Source organism: Neopsephotus bourkii, unplaced genomic scaffold (genome assembly GCF_033783945.1).
Source record: "Neopsephotus bourkii isolate Nb327-2 ecotype Australia unplaced genomic scaffold, CSIRO-AGI_Nbou_v1 NB_107, whole genome shotgun sequence".
Taxonomy (NCBI): Eukaryota; Metazoa; Chordata; class Aves; order Psittaciformes; family Psittacidae; genus Neopsephotus; species Neopsephotus bourkii.
Genome location: NW_026900624.1, coordinates 14,560,335 through 14,577,872, shown reverse-complemented (window position 1 = coordinate 14,577,872; position 17,538 = coordinate 14,560,335). Strand labels below are relative to the sequence as shown.

The 17,538-nt window shown below is 49.4% G+C and overlaps 1 protein-coding gene across 2 annotated transcripts; it reads right to left on the bottom strand.

Moving 5' to 3' along the window:
* Window positions 1–1,604: 1,604 nt before the first annotated feature.
* Window positions 1,605–17,212, bottom strand: LOC133217307 (suppressor of cytokine signaling 1-like). 2 transcript variants are annotated; one of them, XM_061362680.1, is made up of 3 exons: window positions 16,995–17,212; window positions 6,708–6,832; window positions 1,605–3,186 (listed from the first exon to the last, which is right to left on the bottom strand). In XM_061362680.1, exon 3 carries the CDS (start codon window positions 3,118–3,120, stop codon window positions 2,437–2,439), a length of 684 nt encoding a protein of 227 aa, XP_061218664.1. In that variant the 5' UTR covers window positions 3,121–3,186; window positions 6,708–6,832; window positions 16,995–17,212; the 3' UTR covers window positions 1,605–2,436. The 2 variants fall into 2 exon arrangements, with proteins under 2 accessions (XP_061218664.1, XP_061218654.1); XM_061362670.1 differs by lacking the exon at window positions 16,995–17,212 and adding an exon at window positions 16,796–16,975.
* Between the last annotated feature and the right edge of the window lie 326 nt (window positions 17,213–17,538).

Genomic DNA, 17,538 nt, shown 5'->3' with positions numbered 1-17,538 from the left:
ACCCTTCCCTCCACAGGGGGCTTTGCAACCACAGCCCCTGCAGTGACAGCACTGCCACGGCTCTGCCCCATCACCTCCTCCATGGCCCATCCCACCTCTCTGCCCTATGCAAACACAGGACTGCAGAGCTGTTCAGGGGAAGGGACCCCAGAGAGTCCCTTCCAGCCGAACCTGAGGCTCACACCAGGGCCAGTTCTGAGGTCACACGAGGTTGCTCTAGGCTTGACCTGTTAGGTCCTGAAACCTTCCAAGCGTGGAGACCACACAACGTCTCCAGGCAACCCACTTCCCATCTGGACTACCTTCATAGAAAAAGGGCTTCCTTGTAGCCAGCTTGGGCTTGTTTTCCCTATGTCTGCTGTGGCTTGTTCTCCCACTGCACACCACTGTGGTGAGCCTGGCTCCTTGCTGACCTCCTAGTAGGTGCAGGCAAGCTGCTGTTAGGTCCCTCTGAAGCCATGTCCTGGCACCCAACCCTCACCCATGGCATCACAGCCTGACTCAGGCATCTGAGGGCTCCAGTTCACCACATCTAATGAACCCAGCGACGATGAGAGATGCAATTACCTGCTTAGCTTTCTGCCCTGGCCCTGCACCAGACTACAACTCTGGAAGAAACAACACCATAGCCACATGCCAGCCATCACGCTGCACGTGGACCCTGTGATAGTGAACAATCCCAGCTCATGCTTTTGCACTGGTCCGAGAGCCACAGCAGCCATAGAGCCACTGAGCTGCCCCTGGCCTCCCTGGGACCAAGAGGAGCCAGTGGCAAGAAGATGGCCGCTGCTCTGGCACTTATTTAACTACCTTGGTTCATAAGCCAATGCCCCGAGGTAGGAGGGCAGGCACCTTGCTGTCAGCAAAGCGACACAGCTCTCCAGAGAATAATTCAATGTCCAAGTTAGGCTCCTGTGATGAATCACACCCATCTCTCTGTGTCTCTGCTGACTCCATGCTTTGGGTCCTCAGATAAGATACCTGAAGCCAAAAGAGCAAATTCAGAATAATCTCCCCCCACGTTTGGCTTTTCCCCCCTGTTACAGGTCTGAAGGGGAAAGTCAGCGTGAGCTCAGCAGGCTGCCTGCCTGGCTATGGATGCCTCGGGGTGTGCTGAACAGTTCGGCTCAGATTTTACAGGACCTCGATTTCTCCTTTCACATAGCTGCTTTTAGTCACTTATTTCAATGACATCATACCTGCCTGCTACCATGAAATGAACCACAACCTTATTTAAGCTGACCCTCTCATTTGTACCCAAGGTCACCAGTTGGAGTTCACTGATGCTGTGCCCTGTTCTAGGATCTTGAATTCTCATGCTTCTTTCAAACACTATACAAGCTTTAAGGTACTAAAAATACTTCTGGAAACCTCACCCCTATATTACTAGGAAGTATCTTCTGTTTAGAAAATTCTTTACTTGAATACAGTATAAGATGAATTAAGCTTATTGTTCCCAACTGGGGCCGTTCACTTATGTTCTGCTTTTGGTCTTTAAAAGAAATTCACTTGTTTGGTTTCAGTTTGATTGCCACGCACTAAGCTGAATTTCCAACACGGCACTGGAATGAAAATATCACCATGTATTCACTGACTTTTAAAAATTAGTGTAAAAACATGTTTATTAAATTCTTTTAAAGTCTTATATAAAAAATTCTTTTGCCTTTTTGGAGGCAAAACCAAAACGTCTTTTTATGCTCCCTAGGTGGCAGCAGCATACCATCAGATGAACATAGGAAAAGGTGCTGGATCCCGTCTCTGCACATCCTCCCAGGGCAGACCTGACTCTTCAAACCAGGATTACCTCTGCAGAAATACCATGCCCTTAGTATAAGGTAACTCATCTGCACTCCCCAAAATCTGTTCAAATAAAGCAATGCAAAAGCCAGTGAAGCTGCATGCATTGTACATGGCTGCAATGGTTTCTCTTTAGTGCAAATGTTGGCCTCTGAAGTGGCAGGCACCACATTCATGCTGCAAGGAACGAAACGGGTCTCACTCCACCATGGCTACATGAGTCTGCAGATGCCTGAGCTGCACTGCTGTGGCACTGGACTCAGCCACACCACTTCACGAGGACAGATTTGTAACAGAAACAAGCTTAGGCACTTGGGGACAGAAGAAAATGCAGGGCTCACCTGGGAGGACAGGCAACTCACCTTCTCAAGCTTATAAGTTATAAATGGAGCAAAGAGCAGAACTTGGAGGGGATGGGAGGGGGAAATCGCTGCTCTTCAGGTTTGGTTTTACCCCAGGCGTCTCTGGGGAAGGCCACACATGCTGTGCATGTACAAGGACACAGCTGTCACAGCCAGTGGGTTTGAGGCCTGCTCTCCCTGCTCTCCCAGCAGCCAGTCCAGCCCCATCGGTGTGGTGTGTGTCCCACCAGCACAGCCACCTAACAGGCATCTCCCTTTGTCTCCCATGTGCACAGCATCATCTCCCAGCCCAGGGCAGAGAGGGGCTAGGGACGATGCTCCTGTCTGACCCTCCCCTTCCACCCTGGGGTGAGACCACCTCCTCCCTCGGGCACATCCCGGAGGAGCCCCCCAGCCCTGCTCCATCCCCTGTTGCAGCACTAGCAGGCAGGCTCTGGCAGCACAGTTCTCGCAGCATAGGCACTGCCTGGCGGCTCCGGCACAGTGGCTCAGAGAAGACGAGGGGTGTTCCCCCCATCTCATCAAAGTGCAAGGGGTTGTTCCGGGTCCCCGCCACCACCAGCTCCAGCAGCCGGACCACGCAGTCCGAAAACCAGTTCTTCAGGCGAAAATAGCCCTCCTGGAAAGAGATTCGGAGGCTGACGGGCCCTGTTGGCATCCGCACACTCAGGCTGAACAAGCAGTTCCCCTGCGAGCTGTCACGCACCAAGTAGGTGCCGACAGGCTCCTGCTGGAGCTTGGCATGAGCTTCTCCCACAGACAAGGGGCCCCAGTAGAAGTCGCTGGCCTGGAGGATACTGAGGGATCGCTCCAGGATTTCCCATTCGCAGCTGCGAAACATCCGGAACCGATCAGGCAAGCCAGGCGGCACGGGGCTGGGGAGAACACTCCGATGCTGCCTTTGCGGATGAGAAGCAGTGTTGTGCGTGTTGTGCAGATCATCTGGCCTCCCTCTGATCATCTCTCAAAGAGCCCATGGATCCTGGAAAGATGCTGCCTTTATCATGCTTTCTCCTTCACATGCAGCCTGTGGGGCAGAAGAAGAATGAGGCAAACCGAATACCTTCTTCTAACTTGGCAAGTGAATACACTTCACAAGGAAGAAAGACCAGCAAGAGTACCGAAGAGGGTACTAAGGAGTTACTGTATGTTACTAACCCCCATTTGTAGAAATGACCAGGGATATACATGCAGGAAAAATCACAGAATAGAGTCATAGAATGGTTTGGGTTGGAAGGGACCTTCACAGGTCATCTAGTTCAAACATTTTGCAATGAGCAAGGATATCTTCTACTACATCAGACTACCCAGAACCACATGCAGCCTGGCCTTAAATGTCTCCAGGAATGGCACATCCACCTCCTCTCCGGGCAACCTGTGCCAGTGTTTTACCACCCTTATTGTAAAAGATCTATTTAAAACCACCACTCCTCGTCTTGTCACAACAGGCTCTGCTAAAAAGTCTCTCTCCGTCTTTCTTAGAAGCCCCTTTTTAAGTACTGAAGGGCTCCAGCTGGCTCCCCACCAGGGCATGGTGGCACCTTACAGAGGTCTGCATCCACTGGGTCTCAGAGATTCACAGCTACGGCTCCCCAGCACACCTTTCAGCAGGCTGGTTTGAACCAAGCAGATCTTGGTTATTTCAGCAATTTCCTCTGTTGGATGCTTAAGGGCTTTTGAGAGTGGCCTTGAAACTGGGAAGGGGAAATGACACCCCAAATCAGAAGGGAACAATTCCCCAAAGCAAGAAAGTCTCGCTTATGTTGTAATTCAGTGAAGGGTGGAAAGGTTTCCTCACACCTCTCCAACCCTTTCTCTGACAAAAGGAGAGAGAACAAGACTCAAAAAGACTCAAAAAGATGGGAACGAGCCTTTCCCACCAAGCCTTATGAGCCACTCCTCCATCCCAGGAGATTCCTGTTTCACTGTATCAGGAGAAAGCAAAGGTCTCTGTTCAAGACCCCTTTAAGAAATGTTCATCATCAGCTTCAGGGCTGGGACTGTCCACTTAATGCTAGTACCAGACACTGCTGATGTCCAAGGAACAGTTCTGCACCTGCCCTTCCAGCCCCTTAACTGTTGTTTCTGCTGGAAGGACATCTTCCCCTGCCAGTAGACAGTGCTGCCCTCCTCTGCTTGTGTGCTGCATTCAAAGGGCCATACCTCACTGTCCCTGCCCTGCTCATCTCCTGCCCCTTGTGTCATCACCAGGATGTCTGTTTTCAGAAATGCAAACTCCTGAACTCAGTGATGCCATCAGCCAAGTCATTTCAATTATATGAAAAAATACATATTTGGCATGTGTGTGTATATATATATATGCATAAACATAAAAACCACAGCCCCAAGCCAGAGAGGCTCATTCTGTGTGAGAAGCTGAGCTGTTACATACCACTTTCCCAGGCGTGACAAGCCAGTAGCTCACCACCATGGCCTGCTCTTGGTCCCTTGACATACTCCATTAACCCAGTCACACTCACTGACAGTGCAGCCATGCTCGGAGCAGAACAGCCTGCTGACATGCAGCCTGCAGCAGAGGAAGACACACGCTCCTCCATCTCTGTGGGCAGTCCTCCCACTGCAGACTCGCAGGAACGTTTGGGCTCATGGCGAGTGGGCAGCAGGGACCTGTGGAGGGCTTGCTCTGGAGGGAGAGCTTCAGGTCAGGCTTAGCTCCTTGCAGGGTTCCCCTTATCTAGCCCCCTTTGCCAGCTATTCAAAAGCCTAGCGCTCCTTTTGGTGCTCATGACAGGTGGTTGGCCACATGGACCCCACTCTACACCTGGGAAGAGGACATGGAGCAGCAGGGCCAGATATATTTCCCTCACATGGGCACAGTAGTTTTGGGAAGGAGACATCTGTCCCCCCAACATCTCTCCCAAAACTTAACAGTAATGCCAGTAATGTAGTTGTCAGGCAGGTCTCCATACCTAAAGCTGTAAACAACACCCTTTCCAAGAGCAGCCTGAGAAGCTTCTCCAGTTTCTAGCCTTGTGATTTGAAGCCCCTGGTACTGCTCTGAATGCTGACAATTCTGCCTTTTAGATCCTGCCCTTTCAGTGTATGTCACAGCAGGAGAGAAATTCCACACTTAGAGAAAGTTGGGAGGGGTAGGAAGGAGTTAATCAAGCCGGGGTTTTCTTTTCCTTTAAAAAGATAAAACAAAGCAGGAGTTGAAAGCTGCTCGGATGGTTCAGCAAGTCAGAATAAATCTTAGGGGAAGCTGATTTAGTGGACAGAGCACAAGTAAACACAGTCACCACATGCAGCGACTAGGGCCATCTATCACCACCGAAAACTCAACACTGTAGGTGCCACAAGAAGTTGCAGCATCTCTGTCCCTTTCCATCTCCTCCCTACTGGGCAAGGAAGGTACAGAGCCCTCTGACATTGGCTACTATGGAAAAAGAAGGCCGTACTCCCAACACATGCCTCCAGGGCTGCAGCTATAGCCTCGAGGGGAGGGAGAAGGAGCCCTGCTCCCACCAACAGCCACTCTTCCCAAACAACAACTTTTCTTGGGTTCAAACAGAAATTTTGCCAATCTCATGGGTCTAGGCTAGAAAATGAATTGGAGCAGGCAAACCGAAGCAGGCAGCTGTCTTCATTTCCAGGCTACTTTTAAAAATAGCAACATAGGTAGTGTGTTTAGGGCTGCTTGTCTGTCCTAGTTTTCAACCTTGAGTCATTCACTCAAGTCCCTTAAGAAAAATCCACTGCTACTAGAAGCCCGCCTGACTAAGAACGGAGACTGTCATCAGTTTGAATTCAAAGTAAATGCAGAAATAGCACCCTCACAATTTGTTCACTCAGTTTGGAATCTGCAGATGGGTCAGAGCCTTGGAAAGTGTGAATTTGTTTAGCTTCAGTGACCCATTTCCAACAGATGACTGCCTGGCCTGCAGCACAGCATTAGTTAATTATCAATATTAGCCCTGGAAGTGCTCTTGATATTACCGTTAAGATTCACTTTTAATGAATCAACAGGTCCTATGTGTACATGGCCTCCCATGTCAAGCCCAAGGCAGGCTCTCAGGATTAGGAACAAACCAACCCAGGGTTGTAATGGAATACAATATATAAAATATAAGTCATATATAATTAGTTCTGCTTCTGATTTGCCACACCACGATTTGCTCCCCGCACCCACCCACAAAAAAGCCCCAAAACCCCAACACTCAAACACGTTTCTACCTCCCTGCTGCGAGACAAAACAGAGCTTGCCGCCAAAGCAACATACCCTAAAAAGCGGCATCCTGCTAATTAAAAGACTGGGTAAGTTTCCCCAGACCTTCTGATTTACTGCAAGTTCAAGAGCTTTTCAAAATAAGTGCTCTTGACACAGGGCATTCTGCTTTCCTCCTCTCTCACTACTCAGGCAAAGCGGTGTACTTCATACAAGGAGACAATTCTAGTAAAGGAGGGGACTGCACACAGCCTCTGGTGTCAGCCACAGCTTGACAAATCTGGCACGTTCAACAGCAGCGTCAAGTACTCAACTATCGTGTGTTCTTGCACTCTTCCTCCAGGATACTTGAAAGAGCTTACCTCTTGATATTTACCACCCATAGGGATGAGTTTCTGGATGTCAGGCTTGGAAGTGGTCCAAATTCAAGATCTCTGATGCGGTACTTCCCAGTTTTTGCAAAGCTTCACTTAAAAGCACATCCATCCTTTGAAAAGAAAAAGACAAACAGGTGACTAAGCCTGTAAGTTTGCCATAATGTGGATCTAAAATACAACAAATCCGGGGACAGGCTGTCTGTCTCAACCTCTTTGACCTGTATTATTGTAGAAGGATGCATATAGCACTTCAGTTAACAACAGAGATGACAGATTATTGTTGTTGTGATTATTATTATTTTGTCTTATAAAGCTACGAGTTGATTAGGTCCAGACAACTCTCAGATGGCCTAAGACCATAAAGTGGCCATCATCTTCTGGAAGTGGAAACCATAAACCCCATATGTTAAGAGATGACAGCAACAGGAATAAGCTTAAGGATTTGGAACAGCAAACTCAAACTTGTGCTCATTGCAACAACATTTAGAATACCTTATCTGAAACTGTGTAGATAGCCATTCACTGCTGAGTTACCCAAATGGCAATCCAGTCCATTCTGGCCTGCCCCCCCAGCTCTCAAGGCTTTCCTTTCTCACCTTATGGGTGGAAAACTAAACCCACTGACCTGGTGGAGCAGCAGACCACCACATGTGCAATAGCACATCTGTCAGTGGACCCATCAGGAAGCTGAAAAAGCAAACCCAGCCTTCATCATGCCTTTCAGAGGCATTCCCTGTAAGGCTTCCATTACTATGGTAACGGAAGTACCATTACTATGGTACTTCCATCCCTATGCTCCATTACTTAATATCACTTCTCTGCATCCCCCCCCGTAAAGCCCACACTGGGAACACACACCACAAGCCATGTTGACTTTCAGGTAGCAGAACTGTGGGTCTATCCCACTCACTACCCACTCCGTTCAGCTTCATCATGCCCAGTTACCAATCCCACCGTTCTCAGAGCAGTTAGATGGAGGCTGGGATGATTTGGAAAAGCTCTCCCTGAGATACCCTGCAAGCCCTTGCAGCAGCATCTTCACTCCAAGCAGCAGAGCCCGAGCAGACATTTCTTGCTTGCACGTCTGCATGCCACAGAAATGCGCTGCCTACTTATTTGTGGCTGGAGAGGATGTTCCAAAGGAAAGCTCCAGCAAATGGCTGGAAGAAACCTCCCTGGTAAGAGCCAAGCACGCAGCACTGTGTTTTAATGGTGGGCCAGCCTGGTTCCCACAGCCACCATCTGCCACACACTGGCAGCCGTTTAAACCATGTTGCCACCGCCGTGGTGCGTGACCACATCAATACCCCTCCTAGCAAGCACCCTACCACAGCCAAGGTGACCAGGGCAGATCCAGCAAGGGTTTTGTGGGGTGGGAAGGGAAAGGCAGGAGACACACAGACAGCCGTGCGCCAAAGAGCACAGAGGGAGCTGTGGTTAGGCGAGGAATGTGGCGCAGCTCAGCTTAGAGGACCAATGTTAATAACAGCCGATTTCTCCAGCACAAAGCTGGCCTAGGAGACGTTGCAGTTCCCTCTATCTCTTATGCCATGGCTATAAATAGAGTTTGATGTGAGGCTGCCATTATGTGTGATACATGAGGGAATATGTGGAAAAAAGAAAAAGCCCACACCCCCCACACACACATCCCAAACCAAACCAAACCTGTGCTTGTTTCCCTATGAAACCAGCATTCCAGGATGCAACATTTAATAAAATAAAACAAGCTGAGGCAGCACACGCACTGTGACAGCTCCTGCTTTCGCGCAAGTAAGAGTCACCTAGCATGATTCTGCATGCAGGCTTTGGGAACCAGCCACTGGACACCTTGCAAGGACCGGGTCTTATCAAAGCCCTCCCAACATTCTGGGGTTGGAGAACATACTTCAAAACCCACAGAACTTCCTGATATTTAGGCTTTATACTTCTTATCATAGGAAAACATGACATGTGTTTTCTGCATTAATGTGACACTTTGCTGATACAAGCTGAAAGGTTTTTACCCCAAGAAAACCCACAAGACAGTGTGATGTGCACCAAATGTTCTTCAAGGCAAGGAAACCTTCAAGCAGGTTTAGTTTCAGCATTACATGCTTCAAAGTGGAAAAAAAATAAAGGAAGGTGGCAATTTACAGGGAAAGCTAACTGCTTTTGCTGGACTAACTGGAAGAGCTGGAAGAAAGAGCCTGTTTTCAGGGTCCCCTCCTCACACCCTGTGCACATTCAGAACAACTACTTACAAATGAAACAGCCGATTCCTCCTAGAAGCAGCCCAGTGTGAGACTGTAATCCTGCCATTTCAGGGTAAAAGAGAAGCCGCATCACTTCCCTGAACTTGAAGGCTGCTGTGCAGTAGCCACAACCAACTATAACAAGTTCCACTGTACGTAAAGCTATCAAAGCTACCAACTGACTTCAGGCAAAGACAGCACCTATTGCAGATCAAATTATCCCCCATCCTCTGTAACTGGGCAAAAAAAGAATGAAAAATTAAAAGTTAGAAAATCAGTAGGGGTTACTGCTAAGTTTCAAAGCTGCAGCTGAGCCTACCCTGCCATGATTTAAGGAAAGAGAGTTGTTGTTGCTTACCTCTGGCCAGCACAACAGCATTTTTGGTGAGTGAGGGAAGCCTAATGGCATCGCTCCTGGCCTTTCCACTTTCATAGCAAGCAACCATCCCTGCAAATGCCAGTGCAGTAAAGCTACATGAAACCTCAGCCCTGTGCTCAGCTGGAGAACACAGCTCCTGCGGGGCTGCCTTTCCTTTCCTCTACCTCACTGCCCGGTGGCTGGGGAGGCAGCCCACCAGGAAGGTAACCGGGGTGCTCCCCAGTTTGGGTGCAGAAAGAAGGAGATGGGAGAAGGCATGATGAGGAAGAAGAAAGAGGCTAAGATAACACTAGTCCCTTATGGCTCCCTACTGGAAATGCTCTGTCTCATCTTCCCACTAATCAGTGGAAAGGGGGTAGTGATGCCCAGAGCTGGATCCTCACCCTCCACTGGAGCAAAGCTCTGCATCTCCCAGTCACGGCTACTCAGCCTCACCAGCTCCCCTCATCCCCAGCACAGCAGCACAGGTATGTTTCCTCCATTCCAGCCGCTTGCAGCTAAATTGACTTTTCCCAGTTGCTCCAGCACCCTGTTTGCGGAAACAAGTAAACCTTGAGAAGCAAAGGCCAGCAGTGGCCCCTGCAACGGCAGTGACCTCTTATCAAAACCATCACATTTAGCAGGAAAGGAATTCAAAGCAGCAGCTAACTTGAAGAAATGAGCAGCGTCTGCAGCTCAAACTGGTTCAGTATCATGATCAGAACTAGGATTTTAGAGAAATCCCAACCACTTAACCAACGTGAGCCAAAGCACAAAGGCACAGGGGAGAGGGATCCTCCCTTCGCTCTTCAGGAGGACCAGCTTCAGGAGGTGTGAGAGGCCATGAAGCAGTACCAGTTACCGTGCCTTCAGAGGAAGGGGTAAGGGTCAGAAAGCACAAAATGCACCACAACACTAAGTTTTATAACGGGGATTTCCAACACACAGAATAAAGAAACTCATCCCGAGAGTCAAAAGTCAAAAGAAAAAAAAGTTAAGTCATGAGAGGTTATTTAGGAAATCTTAAAGTGACAGAGCGTGCAGAGCTCCCACAGATGATGGAGCAGAGATGCTGCCTGGCTCAGGGGACAGGTTCAGGGGACAACCCAGGTCACACCACAGGTATCAGCTGTAGGTACGACAGCTTGCAAGGGCTCCGACATGGATCAGAGGCACCAAACACACACACTACAAAACCACTGTCCCTGCCCAAGTCTCTCAACAACCTCAGTTGTCGAGAAGCTGACAAGTTGGAAAGATGAAAAGCTAACCCTGGTGGAGCTGATAGAAAGAAATATAAATCACTGACGGTAGGGAGCAAATTTACATGAGGATGGCTGCCACGAAACTGGGACAGTAGGTGGCCAAGATGAAACAACAAACAGAAAGCAAATGTCGTTTTTAGTTTATCAAAACCAGAAAACCTCTGGGGGAATCATTTAGTTGGCAGGGAGAGTGCAGTGGGGATGAGGACACCGCTGAAAACTCACACAAGCAAGCAGGTAACTTTTCTTGCACAGGATGCTGAGGAGAGTCCTCAGTATTCAATGTTGTTTAGTCTAAAGTGGGGGAAGGGGGTCTTCTATCAGAAGAGATGGGGAAAAGTGGCATTAGAACAGAAAGCCAGGTGGACACAGTGGATTATACCCAGGAATTCTGATGGAATTTGGAACTGGCTTGTTGAGATGCAGAGAGGTGCTCTCTCAATCAAACCAGCTGCCACTTCCAATCGCCAGAGGCCTGCAAGTGTTGTAAGCAGCACACGGCTACCTGACTGTGGGGAAAGGTTAATTCCTAGACAGAGCTCCCCATCAGAAATATGGTATATGAAGAAGCAACAGCTGCTGGGACGTGCCTTGCATTTCCCCACGGCCCCCATGCCAGAAGCAAGTCAAAAGTGAGACAAGGTGCATAAGGTAAAGAGCCAGCAGTAGCCGGGTTTCCATAAATCAGATGGACAGAAGACAAAGAACAGTTGCACCCCAGGGTGATGGGAGGTGGAAAAGGGGCATCCTGATGAAACCACGGGATTTCAGCCCTTGTACAACTGATCACCTCTCTGCCACCCTCCCAGCTGCTGCATCTTCCCCCTGGATTGACTCAGCCCACTTTGCAGAGCATCCCTCCTGGCTGCTTGACAGGTTGGTAGGTATAAGTGGTCCAAAGCCTCCCCAAGCTCAAGCACAAGCAGCTCTCCTCCCCCTGCCCATGCAAACACATGAGCTGACCTAGGTCCCTTTCCAGAAATCATCTCCCCCTGTCTTCAAGCTGCCATTGCCCACAACGTCTCATACACTGGAGGTCTAACCCTGCTCCCCAGCAGGCAGCTTCCAGCCTCATGCTACTGAAATCTTGGCAGCCCGCTGGAAAAGCAGCAAGCCCAGGGCAAACAGTGGCAATATCCCTTTACCCTGCAGGCCAGAGAAGTAAGAGGTTGCTCAGAATTCAGCAGGCTGGCAAGCACCAGGAGGTCAGGTAGGAAGACTCTGTCCTGGCAAGTGAATACAGACCTTAGGGAAACAAATGGGGCCTATATTTTTAAGAGTGATAAATTAAGTATCCCAGCTGACCAATGAGCTGAGTAACTGTGCTGAGGGTTCATTAAGGGAAGCTCTAGCTCCAAATGTAAAAGCAATCATTAAAAAACCAAGAAGCAAACACAAGTGCAAGGTTGCAAAATGGATGGGTGGGAATGTAACAGTAATGTCACCACCTGCGAGAATGCATTGAGTTCCAGTCACCTTAAATAAAAGCAGATAGAGCTGAAACAACTGGGATGGGCCTAAAGATGGGTGATAAGTCAGATGTAAGTGTTGAGACTGGAGAAACTTCATGCTCAGTTCAGACAGCAGACAGATACAAGGGGATGCAAGAGAAAGACACAGTACAATCGAGCCGTTCTTTTTATGCTCTTGCATAAAACTAGAAGAGAGGAAGTTCAAAGGTGACTGAGATTGAAAAGTAACTAATTAAAAACTCATAAAAGGAAAAACTCCGATCACATAGACTTTAAAATGATGCTGCTGAGGAAAGTGAGAGAGCTGATCTGACAGTCTCATTCCTTTCTCTCTGCTTTGGTTCTGTAAAGTACCCAACACACTATGCTTTAGCGACCCTAGGCAGAGAAATCCAGCAGCAAAAGGTTGGGGTTTTTAGCATCACCTTTTAAAGCTACCTCTTAACCATTCAGACTTTACATCAGACTAAGGGGAGTCCCTCACAAGGCATAAACGTCCTTTAGTCATGCAAAACTGAAGAACTAAACAAGGGTATATAAAGTCACTGTGAGGAATCAGCTGTGGACTTGCTACAGAATAGCTAAAGCAGCTCAGCCCATTTTCCCCTTATTTCTTTAAGGACTAAAAAGAGTATCACCTCTCACTTGGATGTGCTGACTTCAATACTGGTGCACATCCTACACACATGGGAGATTTCAGCTGATTACTGCTAAAGCAGCTCAGAACCAGAAATGGCTGTGGCAAGGAAGTTAGACACTCCCTCTGTCCCGGCTTCCCCTTGGGTGGGCTCTTGGTCCATTGTGTCACTTAGCTGGGCCTCGGAGGACAAACATAACTTCTAGCAGGCCAGACTGAGGAACGCTTCTCCAGCCCTGGCTTCCCTCCCTCCACACCCCCAAAACCTCACCAGAAGACAAGGAAGAACTCAAAACATGGATGAAGAACAATGTTGTTGGTCTGTGGAAAAGCATGTTCAAATCATTCCTAAGGGCATCTGCACATCATCACTAGCATGCCAACTTAGGTAAACCTATGCTGAACCCTTCTCAGCTTTAGCAAGGCACCTTCAGTAAGCTGTGGAGAAGCCCAGCTATGCAGTTCAGATGGGAGGAACACGAATGGAGATCTTTGACATTTTCCAACTGCTAATAGTCACACTTATTTCCTTCCCTGACAGCCTTAGCCTAAGTTTCCAAATAAACTTTGCTACTGAGGAAGTATGAAAGTGCATCCAAACTGTTTCTGAACTGCAGAATCACACACACACAAAAACGCCTGTTGCACAAGTCACAATCTGAAGTCAAAACTCGTCTTCAGCATTTGCAGGGAGCAAGGGGGAGGACAAAAAGTCTCTGCAACAAAGGCAACTGAGGGCTGCCAGCTTAACCCAGTTTTGCCAGCCACAACATAAAGCTGAAGCAACCTATTTGCAAATTTAATATTGGCACCCTTTGACTCTTTGCATGTGTTTGTGAACAAGCAGAAGCACAGAAAGCGCATGGGGTGCAGGAAGGGAGAAGGCAGAGAGAATGTGCATTATCAAAATACCTTGAGAGCAGTTCTTGGAAATGTGCAGCCTGCAAGCCTGTATCAGACACTCACTTCCTGTGAAGTGCACACAGGCCTTTTCATTTCTCCACTGAAGAGGATGAAAATAAGGGGGCAGCTCTACGGTCTCCAAAGGCAACACAAAACCAGCATTTAGCGACTTTACTAAAACTGAATTGACATTTTTATATTATTAAACACCTATCGAACACAAGCAGATTCCCAGAAGCTTAAAAAGTAGGACTTTCTGTACCTCTTGCTTCTAAATCTTAACTTGCAATCTTGTGCTTGGTCGGGGTGGGGTGGATGGGGTGAATTTTGCTCGAGTCATTTTGACCACTCACTAACACAAAGCCACCAAATCCTGCTATATCAAACACCACTGCACTTCCTAGGGTTTTCTTTAAGGGTCTGAAACTGATTTCAGCAAACGGATGAGATAATAAATACCTCACTGAGGCAGAAGGCTACAGGATATGCACAAGTGCAAACCAGAAAAGCAGGCAGTAGTGTAGACTGACAGTACAGAAGGGAGTAAGTTGATATCACGCCTGCTTTCTGCCTCTACTTACATGTAATCAAGGATCTAATTCATGCACCATTTAGCTGCATTATTTTAAATAAATATATGATGTATGATGCCTCCTAATGACACACACGCTTCATACCTTTATTTTGTATAAAGATATCACCCCTGTATGACACACTCAGCTTTTGTTTGGACCATCCACGTTTTCATTTACAGAAAGAGATGCAACTCAACTGGCTTGGGAGTTTTTGGCAAGCATCACTAGCCAAGGTCTGCAGCAACCTGGAGTAATGGCTCATGAACATCCCACCTCCCCACAGCTTTATTAATCTAACCACAGTGTCAACCCGACCCAAATCATGTCATATTTAAGTAATAGCATTATCTGTTTATTGCTGACCAAACTAAGGTAGGAGAAACCAGGGGAGAGAAGCCTGTGGGTGGTAGGGGAAGATGGGGGTGGTGAGGAGTTACAGGGGAAGACTAAGAGGAAAGAACAAAACATCCCCAGTGGGGATGGAGAGAAAGAGGAGCAAGGGAAGAAACACAGCTCCAAAGGCACATTTTCTCCTTTGTTTCTCAGCAATGCAACCACAGCATTAGTGGCAGCAACTAAGAATCTGCACCACCCAACTACAGCTCTACCCTTGCGCAAACCGACCACCAACTTCACAGAAATCCCAGTTGGACTGAGGGTGAGAGGCACTGGCTGCATGTCTGAAGCTGTCATCGGGAAACTGAATTTGGCCTTATCTGAGCAGGCAGGGCAGGAACAGGGACACCCACCTGGGAGGATGTGCAGAAGCTCAGCCTTTCCCTGGTGCTCCTCTATGCCTGCTTTTCGGCACCCCGCACCGTTTACTTGTGCCTTCCAACGTGTCGCCTCTCAACCCCACTACACTTAAGTACGTGATAAGCCAGGTTATTCAAGGACATGTAACATACCGAACCATAACAAGGAGCACAGAAAAAATAAAGGCCCAGATTTTAGTCTAGCTCAGGAAAAGATGGGAACCTGTGTGGGAAGTTGGCATCCCAATAATCCCATGGATTTGTGCCCAAGAGCCTTCCACTCTGGAGGGGACAAGAATCCCTACTTCAGCAACTACATTTTAAATCACATACCCAGCAGAATCGCTCATGAACACAGAAACAAAGCTTGGCTTCATCTGCAGCAACGGGCCACATCTCGTTGTAATTTGATTCAATCAAGACCAACATTATGTGATAATAGAGCCTCAGTCCCACAAACTTCTGTGGATGTGCATAATTTTTAAGCACATGACCGTAGCCCTGCTGTGACTGAATGAGTTATTTGATGTTCACACAGCATCTGAACTGCAGTCCCAGCTGTTTGGAGAAAGAAGATATGCCTGCATACCCTCTTAAGGGTACAGTCAACAGAGAATGAAGCATCAGGAAACTAGTTATTTCTGATTCCACCCCATTTTACAGAGCTGAGCACGGTCAGCATGTGATTGGGGTTTTCATTTAAGTTCTCTGAGAGCTGCAAGGACTAGATCTAGCAAACAGCACTGTCTGGACCACACAGTCCTAAATAGCAGTTTGCTAACAATACTCTTTGCCCTCAACTTTACAGAACAATGGTCAAGCCACATCCCCCTCCTTCACCCATCCAGGGAAGTAAAAACCCAGGGACATGAATTTAACATTCTTGAGTTCCTTTCAGTTACCTCCAGGGTTCATCCAGAACCTGTTGCCAAGCTTCTACTGAACAGGAAGGAATACACACACTAAGAAAAGCAGGGGGGAAGATCATAAGAGGAGCACAAGCTGAGGTTTTAGGTGGTAACTATTCCAAACTTCTCAGTAAGAGCATGTGTGTTTGTGGGAAGAAATGAGTAGCGGATCCTGCATGGCTGCAAGCACCATGACTCAGATTGCATCAAGGAGGTTTCAAGTGATAACCTTTGCCTGCAAGGCTCTTCATGGGCGCACAGCACCGGTCTTCTGAGAAAAGGCAGGTGCGAGGCTGCGTTCTGACTGTGCCACGTCTGGAGGGTGGCAAGTTCCTCTGCCTTTCAAGGACAACCCCAACGGGCGCGTATGCTCCGGGTTCACAGTTACCCCGTTTCCCTGTAACGCCTTTGGTTCTGGCAGACAGCTCGCTTTTCCAGCTAAGAGTAAGTTTAACACCCTGCACACCACTTCACCCGTGGTTTCCGTGAAGAGTAAAGTGGCATGGAGACCAGGATCCCCCCTCCCTGGTCCTGTGCGGCTGCCTCCCTACAGACCCACCCGAGACATTACATAATTAGCGGGTTTCACTATAAAACAAGCATCTCCCTTGCCCTGATGCTGTGGAGAACACCTTGACGGCGGCAAAAGCCCCAAGCCCGTCGGAGCCTCCCAGGCTGCTCCCAGCACCCCACAGCCACCCCAGCAAGCCACATGGCTCCCTTCAGGGCCGGCAGTGAATTGCCAGCACCACGAATCCTCTCCTGACACCCCCCACCACGGGGGAAAGCACCCCAAACCCCACCACGTTCCGTCTCCCCCTGCCAGCCCCAACACCCCCGGTGCCAAATAGCAGCTCCCGCCGTTCTAAGACGCCAAAGGGGGTCCGAAGAAGACAGGCAGGCAGGCAGACGACACCTCCACACCCCCCACTCCAAAAGGCCGGTTTCGGTTAACGCCGCACAACTTACTCTCGGCACCTCCGGGACTGCCGGTGCGAGCGAGCGCCTCAGCGCCGGGGCGACAACGGCGCTGCCCGGCCCTGCCCCCGCCGCTGCTCTCCCACCCCGAAGCGAAACCGAGGCGGCTCCGATCCCCGCCGCCCGGCGCCGCCGCGCTCCGCATCCCCCCCGGCCCCTCAACTCACAAAGGGGCCGGTGCGCGGCTTACCGGGAGGAGGGGTGGCGGCGCGGCTGCCCCCGGGCCCTCCTCAGCAGCGGGGCGGGCGCCGCGGTGGCGGCGGCTTGCGGCTCCGGGGAGCGGAGCGGAGCGGAGCGGAGGGGAGGGGAGCAGAAAGAAGAGGAGGGGAGGAAACCCCCCAAGTGTGTCTTTTCCGAGGAAGGAGCCACGGGGGAGGGGAAGGGGAGGGGTTTCTCCCTCCTCCACCACCACCACCCCGTCTTTCCACAGAGTGGCTCTCGCGGAGGGGGGGGAAGTAAAGAAGAAAAAAGTTTTCTCTTTTTCGTTTTTAAAGAAAAGTTGGATGGATTTAGGGAAAGAAAAATAAATAATTAAAACAAAGAGGCTGTGAAAGCCTCTTCGCGGCAGACGGGCAGAGGAGCTCCACAGGGACGGTATCACAGCATCCCGCGGGACCCGCCGGGAAGGCGGCAGACGGCCCCAACGGCGGCAGCGCGAACCCGGGCTCGACCCCTCCTCCCAGTGCCTCTCTGCTGCCCTCCGACACGGCACCGGAGGTGGGAAGCGGCGGGGA

Coding starts and splice junctions, on each gene's coding strand:
- LOC133217307 (XM_061362680.1), bottom strand. CDS start 3,120: ATGATCAGAGGGAGGCCAGATGATCTGCACAACACGCACAACACTGCT.